This window comes from Octopus bimaculoides, chromosome 14, assembly GCF_001194135.2.
Source record: "Octopus bimaculoides isolate UCB-OBI-ISO-001 chromosome 14, ASM119413v2, whole genome shotgun sequence".
NCBI classification, from domain to species: domain Eukaryota; kingdom Metazoa; phylum Mollusca; class Cephalopoda; order Octopoda; family Octopodidae; genus Octopus; species Octopus bimaculoides.
Genome location: NC_068994.1, coordinates 48,648,943 through 48,658,815, shown reverse-complemented (window position 1 = coordinate 48,658,815; position 9,873 = coordinate 48,648,943). Strand labels below are relative to the sequence as shown.

At 39.1% G+C, this 9,873-nt stretch overlaps 1 protein-coding gene across 5 annotated transcripts in view; it reads left to right on the top strand.

The window, feature by feature from the left end:
- The window catches only part of LOC106883557 (glucose transporter type 1), a 43,281-nt gene that overhangs the window by 23,821 nt on the left and 9,587 nt on the right, over positions 1-9,873 (top strand). For all 5 annotated transcript variants that reach the window (XM_014934608.2, XM_014934605.2, XM_052972858.1 and 2 more), the window contains 7 exons: positions 4,196-4,291; positions 5,422-5,582; positions 6,335-6,459; positions 7,320-7,490; positions 7,619-7,726; positions 8,237-8,325; positions 9,267-9,365. In XM_014934608.2, the coding sequence (XP_014790094.1) occupies positions 4,196-4,291; positions 5,422-5,582; positions 6,335-6,459; positions 7,320-7,490; positions 7,619-7,726; positions 8,237-8,325; positions 9,267-9,365 (849 nt within the window). The remainder of the gene's footprint in view (positions 1-4,195; positions 4,292-5,421; positions 5,583-6,334; positions 6,460-7,319; positions 7,491-7,618; positions 7,727-8,236; positions 8,326-9,266; positions 9,366-9,873) is intronic.

The following is a 9,873-nucleotide window of genomic DNA, read 5'->3' as shown; positions in this document are numbered from 1 at the left end:
ACACACATACATAGGGTGTAAAAAGATATAACTACCTGTGAGACTCCAATATATGTATGTATATATATATATATATGTGTGTGTGTGTGTGTTAGCATGGAAAGCGGACGTTAAATGATGATGATGATATATATATATATACACACACACACAACAATGCACTTTGTACCACTCCATATATATATATATATATATATATATATACACACACACACACACACATACTCATGTATATGTGTGTGACAATGGTTGTGTGTGTTTGTTCATATGTATGTATTTAGGTGTGTATACATATGTGCATGTGGGCATGTGTGTGTTTATACATGCATATACACATACACAATAGATCAAGACATATGACATAATCAGTAGCTTTAAAAACAATGTTCTATTAAATTTAATTATCTGCTTAAAAGCTCTTACACAACCAGCAGGGATTCAACAGGTTCAAACGAATCTCGCTGCACGTCCACACAAATATAATTATTATCGAATATTAATTCTTATTTATGTTTTCAACAAATTACACAGTGAATGGTGGAACCATCTGAGAACCACTTTGGTCAATATCATGGTTACATCCCTGGGTGGAAAGCCATTCAGTCATGCTGGAGACCTACTTAGGAATTGGTTAGTCCACATTATTCCATAAGGAGCATGGGTCCAGTTTCTTGGTTTCTCTGGAATGTATATTCCTCCCTGGATGAAACACTATCACAGGATTACCCATTTTTGCCAGTTCAGTGAAGTGGAACCACATGAAATGGAGTGTTTTGCTCAAAAATACAAAGCATCACCAAGTCCAGGAATCGAAACCACAATCTTATGATCACGAGTCCAACACCTTAACCACTAAGCCATGTCCTGCCACTTAGAAATTAGAAGGCAGCGAGCTGGCAGAAACGTTAGCAAGCCCGGCGAAATGCTTAGCGGTATTTCATCTGCTGTTACGTTCTGAGTTCAAATTCCGCCGAGGTCGACTTTGCCTTTCATCCTTTCGGGGTCGATAAATTAAGTACCAGTTATGCACTGGGGGTCAATATAATCGACTTAATCCCTTTGTCTGTCCTTGTTTGTCCCCTCTATGTTTAGCCCCTTGTGGGCAGTAAAGAAATAAGAAATTAGAGGCTGTAATTTCAGAATTATTCTACAAAAGGCTAGTTAGGTTTCAAAACATGTTTTGTTATACTGATGATCACACATACACAAGAACACACTGGGACTTCTGCATAATTTCCTTCTCCAAAATAGGCTATAGGTCAAACTGAGACTTTGGTAGGGGCACTTACTAAGGTGTTGTGTATTCAAATCAAGCCCAGAACCATGTCATTGCAAAGTAAACTTCTCAGGTACACAACCATATGTTTACACACACATATACATAAACACACATACATACACAGCCACACACACATGCACTTACTCACACACACATGCACATACACACACATACACACACATACAATACACATGGATACATACATACATACATACATACACCTATATATATATATGAACATATGGTTGAAACAGCCATATGTTCACATGCATGCATGTTTATAAACATATGTTTATATGTGTGTGTGTGTGTATATGTATATGTATGTGTGTATGTGTGGGTGTGCATGTGTGTGTGTATATAAATGTGTGGGTGTGAACGTGCGTGTATATGTGTGGGTGTGTGTATGTATATGTGTGTATATATGCGCAGTTGTGTATGTATGTACGGTCTTACATTTTTCTTATATTGTATAAGGAAATTCTGATTATTGAAAATGTGTTAGTCATCAAGTGATGTTATAGCTGTTGAATTTCACTCCTTAGTTCACATCTCTTGTGCTAATTAATCCAGTCCATATAGTTTCTGTCACTCTGGCAAATGATATGCGATGTGTGTACATTGTAGTTTGTTTATTTATAGCCAGCTGTTTTTTGTTAGCTCTCTTTATACTCTTGCGGCTTTGAAGGTATTTAGATTTTGTCACAAAGTGGTGAGTGTCTTATTGACAAGTGGACATACAAGAATTGCTCCCAGGAAATATGGTCATCCAGTTGCCTGTGTCTATTTTGCATGCTTTTAAAGTTGTTCTTATTGCTTCTTATTTCTTTATTGCCCACAAGGGGCTAAGCATAGAGGGGGCAAACAAGGACAAAGGGATTAAGTCAATTACATCAACCCCAGTGCGTAACTGGTACTTAATTTATCAACCCCGAAAGGATGAAAGGCAAAGTCGACCTCGGCAGAATTTGAACTCAGAACATAAAGGATGAAAGAACACTTCATCTCATGTTGCTCTGTGATCATGTGATCACTTTGATACCTAACATATGGGTACACTGTGCACCTGTTCAGACATTGTCAATTTGGTGGAGAGAGTGAGTTAATGTGTGGCACAAACATTTGATGACTATAAGCAAATCATTTGTGCAGGTCATTCAGCAAAACACTGAACACTCTATACGTCGTCTTTGATGAGAGAGCCCAATATATATGATTGTGGTGCATATTTGACTATGTGTATGAGTTTGTGGCACCAAGACAGTTGCTCACTTGCCTAGCTAAGTGTTCATTGGACAATTGCTCCCAAAGAACAATCCCACCCCCTCCAGACTAAGGAATGGCTGCATCTCTATTCCTGGAGAACCCCTCACTCTTTGAAATAACTGCCACTTTCCCTGACAATTGTTTTCCCCCTACCAGCAAGTAGGTGGTGCTGTGTGTCTGAATGTTTGCCTCTCTGCCTTTATTTGCTACCAGGCACACTCTCTAATGCTTGCCTTGATTCCTGACTTTTCTACGTACTTACCCCACGCACGCACGCACGCACACTATCCCAAAAGTAATTAATGATTTTGAAATATATTGACAGTATTAATTATCAGATTCTCTGTGGTGGTCATGCATTTATTTTGCTGACAATTTATTAGATTGTGTGTGGTGACAATGCAACGATTGTGTCAATATTCACACACACACACACACACACACACACACACACACACACACACACACACACACACACACACACACACACACACACACACACACACACACATTAATGCAAGTTTAATTATTTGATCCTGTGTGATGACCATGCATTTATTTCGTATTAATATATATTTGTCTGTCTGTGTCTCTATCAAATACATACATACAAGTTTATTAGAATTTGCATGGTCACTGCATTTGTCCCCCCCCCCCACATATCGATACAAGTTTAGTTATTAGATTCTGAATGATGACCATGCATTTATTTGGTGTAAATGTATCTGTTTGTATGTCTCTCTGTGTATGTGTGTGTGTGTATGTATATTTCCATCCATCGATCCATCCATCCATTTGTTGATCTATCTATTTATCCATCCATCTATTTATCCATCCATCTATTTATCCATCCATCTATTTATCCATCCATCTATTTATCCATCCATCTATTTATCCATCCATCTATTTATCCATCAATCTATCTATTTATCCATCAATCTATCTATTTATCCATCAATCTATCTATTTATCCATCTATCTATTTATCCATCTATCTATTTATCCATCTATCTATTTATCCATCTATCTATTTATCCATCTATCTATTTATCCATCTATCTATTTATCCATCTATCTATTTATCCATCTATCTATTTATCCATCTATCTATTTATCCATCTATCTATTTATCCATCTATCTATTTATCCATCTATCTATTTATCCATCAATCTATTTATCCATCCATTTATTTATCCATCTATCTATTTACCTAAAGTAAATTAAAAGTACACAGTGGCAAGTGGGATTAAAGTTACATAGCAGTATGTACAAGTGGGGAGACGGGAAGCTAACTAAATTATTCTTTCCATCGAGCGACCATCACCATCATCATCACCACTTAACATCTGTTTTCCATGGATTGTTTGTCTGATGCAGATGACAATTGTCATTTTTTTGGATTCTGAATTTTACTCTCCCTCTCTTTTTCACTCTCTCAATCTTCCTATTTCACTCTCTTCCTTTATGCTCTTAGTCTCTCTAATTCACTCTAATCTTTTACTCTCTCTATTTTACTCTTCCTATACTCTCTGTCTCCCTATTTCACCCTCCTCCTTCTCCTCCTCCATTCTCTTAGTCTCTCTGTTTTACTCACTCACTCACTCAAAGCTCCAACTCTCTCATGTTTTTTTTTGCTTCTCTTTTTTCAGTTTTTGACTGCAAAGTTATTCCTGGCAATCGTTGCATCAGCAATGGGATCCTTCATGTTTGGTTATGGCAGTGGCGTCATAAATTCTCCACAAGTAGTAAGTCAATTCAAACACAGTCATTTCCTATGTCATTTCACCGCCACCGCCACCACCACCGCCGTCACCACCACCACCACCATTGTAAGGACGTCAAGGACATTGCAAAAATACTGTGTGTTGTGTTCTTGAGCAAGACACTTTATTTCACGTTGCTCCAGTTCACTCAGCTGTAGAAATGAGTTGTGACGTCACTGGTGCCAAGCTGTATTGACCTTTGCCTTTCTCTTGGTAGCATCAGTGGTGTGGAGAGGGGAGACTGGTATGCATGCATGGGCGACTGCTGGTGATCCTTAATAAAAAAAAAAAGAACAATCTTGCCCTCACGTATGCCTTGGAGCGTAACCTTCAAGTGGCAATCCCCTATTGTACTCTTTTGCCTCAACTTTCTCTTTCTTCCTGTTTCTTGAGTAACGCTGCGATGGACTGGTGTCCTGTCCAGCTGGGGGGAACACATACGCCATAGAAACCGGGAAACTGGGCCCATGATACTGGCTAGGCTTTAAAAGGGTGCATAAATAAATAAATTATATATATATATATATATATATAAATATAAATATAAATACATGAGGGAGTACTGAGAAGTTCTTGACTTTGAGTGTGTTGCTAAAGGCTTGGTTGGAGGCCCAAACTTCTGAGTTCTTTTACAGGGTTTAGAAAAACTGATGAACCGCTGCAATGAGTGTGTGAATCTGAGAGCAGAATATGTTGAATAAAATCATAATTAACTGATCCTCCTTGTATTTTCTTTCACTCAAAGCCAGGAACTTTTAAGCACCTCTTCGTATATGTTTTTGAATTCTTTTTCAAAGCCAAAACAATGTATGTCATAAAAAAATTTAATTATACAGATTGATGGTCAGTAATTTTATTTGGTATTTCAATATTTCAGAGTTAGGGCATTTTCTTCATGAAATCTACAGAGAAAAGGCATTGTTTGCTGACTTCACTGTGAGCTCTGAAGTGTGTGTGTATGTACACATGTGTACTTGAATACACACGTTTGTGTGTGTGTATGTATGTATGTGAACATGCGCTTGCATGTATATGTGTGTATGTATATCTATGTCTCACATTTAAAGAATAATCAACCTAATCTACAGAAATCAATTTGTCTTTTATTATAGCTTGTGAAGGATTTCATCAATGCTACAGTTCTAGGTAGATCTGGTGAACCCATTAAGCACTCACACTTGAACAATTACTGGTCATTGATAGTGGCAATCTTCGCTGTTGGAGGTATGATTGGTGGACTTTCTGCTGGTGTCTGGGCTGACTTTTTTGGAAGGTAAATCTTAAAGCTCTCTCTTAGCATTTAATCTATTCAGCTTTTTACATGGCACCATCATTGGTGCTTTTTATGTGGTACCATCACCAGAGCTTTTTACATGGTACCATCACCAGTGCTTTTTACATGGTACCATCACCAGTGCTTTTTACATGGCACCATCACCAGTGCTTTTTACATGGCACCATCACCAGTGCTTTTAATGTGGTACCATCACCAGAGCTTTTTACATGGTACCATCACCAGAGCTTTTTACATGGTACCATCACCAGTGCTTTTTATGTGGTACCATCACCAGTGCTTTTTATGTGGTACCATCACCAATGCCTTTTATATGGCACCGTCACCAGAGCTTTTTACATGGTACCATCACCAGTTCTTTGTACATGGTACCATCACCAGTTCTTTGTACATGGTACCATCACCAGTTCTTTGTACATGGTACCATCACCAGTTCTTTGTACATGGTACCATCACCAGTTCTTTTTACATGGCACCATTACCAATGCCTTTTACATGGCACCATCACCAAATTTGGGGTTACACCCACTTGTATTGCCCCCTCGTAGTCCACTTGTTGCTCCTACTCATACTGCCCACTTTAAGTACCCTCTCATAGTATCCACTTGTAATAAACAACAACAATAAATGCTCATTTAAAAATAAGAAGTTCAGCTGGATAATTCTTTTAACTTTTTTCTTTTCTTTTTTCTTTATTAGTTTTTCATTTTATATTTATTTTGTTTTAAAAGAAAGCGAGGAATCATGCTGAATTGTCCAATTGGTGTTCTTGGTTCTGTATTAATTGTACTTTGCAAAACATGCAAATCTTTCGAGATGATTATTGTTGGTCGGTTGGTTCTGGGACTCAATTGTGGTAAGTCCTCTGCTTTCTCTGTAAAGCTTTCATTTTCAAAACTCTTTGCTAAGCCTTCTTCCGATGATTATTTTTCTTATCTCTTCTTTACATTTAAACAAACAATTTGAAGACTTTTCATTCATTCTTTTACGTGTTTTAGTCTTTCCTTTTTCTTTCACTCTCCTTTTGTCTTCTTCCATGTTCTTTATCTTTTTGCAACTTGTCCTCATAATCCTCACACACAACATTCATTCCCACGTGTGCAGGGCCCACTTTTGTGTCTAATAGTTTCCCCCACATAACAACCACTTGAAATGCCCACTCATAGTACCTACTAGTACCCACATTGCCCTCTCATAGTACCCACTCATAGTGCCCACTTGTAATTCCCACTAATAGCTTCCTATAATAGTTCCCACTCATATTGCTTGTTTGTAGTTTCCACTCATAATGCCCACTCACATAGCACCCACTGTTGTATCCAGTAACTCCCACTCATAACACCCACTTGCAGCGTCCACTCATAGTGCCCTCTTGTAGTCCACTTGTGCTCCTACTCATACTGCCCCCTTGTAGTACCCTCTCATAGTATCCACTTGTAGTGCACGCTTGTACCTCCCACTTATAGCAACCACTCATGACACCCACTCATAACTCCCACTCATTGTGCTCCCTCACAGCTCCCCCTTGTAATGCTCATTCATAGCTCTCACCCATAGAGCCTTCTTGTAACTCCCTCTTATATTGACAGAAATATTGAAAAACAAGTAATATAAATGAAATTATAATTTTAATTTCCTATTCAGATATCTAACTTACAAAATTTATTTATCTCCTAAAGCTTCTTATTCCATTGATATTTTGTTTCTGCATTGAAGGTCTAACCACAGTCCTCACTCCAATGTATTTGTCGGAAATTGCCCCAGCCAATATCCGAGGAGCACTGGGTGTTGTGCACCAGCTGAGTATAACTCTTGGGATCTTCATATCACAAGTATTAAGTTTTCCTGAACTCATGGGTACTGAATCCTCATGGCCCATATTACTTGGTAAGTAATGCCCTTTGATCTAAGCCAAAAGGCCACATGTGTGTGTTTGTATGTATGTACCCTTGCATGATGGCTGTAAATGGATATCATCAACTTTCATACATGTATCTTTTACTTTGATTATCCAGGTCTGACGTTCATTCCAGCTGCCATACAGTTACCGCTTTTGATATTTTGTCCAGAAAGTCCTCGTTTTCTGCTTATTTCTAGAAATGAAGAGACTCGATCCAGAGAAGGTAACTATTACATTCTTACTGCATAAAAAAATGTATGCATACATTTACACACATACATGCACACATACATGCACACATACATGCACACATACATGAACACATACATGCACATACACATGCACACATACATGCATGCATACATGCATGGATACATACATATGAGCATGTCTAGTATGCAACTATATGCATGAGAATACATACATAAAACATACAAATCTGCACATGCATACATACATACATGCAAACAAACACCTACCTACCTACCTACCTACCTACCTACCTTGCTTGCTCGTTCGCTCGCTTTTGAAATTCCAATGAAGGAACTGCAGAATGTTTTCTGTGTTAGAAATCATCTTCTTTTCATAGAAAGAAGTCAAATAGTTAAATAAATGCTCACACTTATATATACACACACACACATCACCACCACCACCACCACCACCACCACCACTTTCATTATTGCTACCACCAACACCACCACCATCATTGTTCATTGCTTTTCTTTTGCAGTGCTTATGGAGTTACGTGGCAGTTTCGATGTGGAGTTAGACATTGAAGACATGAAACGTGAACAAAGGATGTGTGAATCAGAGCCCAAGGTATGTATGTGTGTGTCATCATCATCATCATCGTCATCACCATCATCACTTAATATCCGTTGTCCATGCTGGCATGGGTTGGATGATGTGACCAAGAGCTGGCAAGCTGGGGGGGGGGGCTACACCAGTTGGACGGTTAGCTGGCAAGCTGGGGAGCTGCACCAGACTCCAATCTGATTTGGCATGGTTTCTACAGCTGGACGCCCTTCCTAACGCCTACCATTTTACAGAGTGTGCTCGGTGCTTTTACATGGCACTGCACATGTGCTTTTATATGATGCCACACTTTTACATGGTGCCACATGGGTGCTTTTACGTGGCACAGCCATGAGTGATTTACACCACCAGAAGGATCAGTCTTAACACTTCTGCCACAGGCTATGGATCTTCTTGAGTACGGTCAGGTGCTGGGTATCTCAGTCCTTTGTCATCTTGCCCAAGATGTGTGTGTTCATGTGATGCATGTTATGTATGTTATGTAATGTATGTATGCATTTATTTATTTTAAACGATGATGAATTATGTATATATATATATATCGGAGGATTGTTTCCTAGCATGAAACCTTGGCTTGTTAGATGTTAAATAGCTTGATCTAATAATCCTTTCTACCATAGGTACAAGGCCTGAAAGTTTGCGGGAGGGGGCTACTGAATTACATCAACCCTAGTACGCCACTGGTACCTATTTTATCGACCTCCAAGAGGACAAAAGTTCTAATATACACATATCCACATCAGCACTTCACACATGTTGCTCACACACATGCATTACACATGCCAGTACATACATATTCACATGCATGCATATCAAACTATCTCACTCACTCACTCACTCAGACCCACCCACTCACTCACTCACTCCTTACTCACCCACTCAATCACCCATTCACTCACTCTCTCACTCACTCACTGCCTCTCTCTCTCTCTTTCCTTCCTAAGATCAGTATCTGGGAGCTCATGTTCAAGTCAGAACTCCGTCGGCCACTCATTATCGGAATGGTGATGCAACTCTCTCAACAGTGCAGCGGGATTCTTGCCGTAAGTAGACAGCTTAATCTTCTGTGTTCTGTGTGTATTTTGCATAGGGTTTGTAAGTGCACGTGTGTGGGTGTATCGGGAAGTGCATTCATTATCAGAGCCTTGTTTGAATTTTAGCAGGGATTTGCCTCTGTACTTATTAAGCCTAGAACAGGAAGGGACATAACTCAGTACAAGAAGATACTTTGTTCAACCAAAAACTTAAATCTATTTCTTAATCCACCTCCACACCACTGATCATAGCCTTCTCTCACTGGTGAATAATATCACCTGGTAGAATTATCATGTCTTCATTAATAATTTTTCATGTAGCTCTGTCGTTAAGAGGCCTGCTTCTCAATCATGCTGTCTTGGTTTCAATCCTACTTTATGGCAGGCATCTTGGGCAAGTGTCTTCATACTAGAGCACCAGGCTGACCAAAGCCTTTTGAGCAGAATTGGACAGAAATCAAAAGAATCTCGTGTGTGTGTGTGTGTGTGTGTGTGTGTGCGTGTGCGTGTGTGTGCG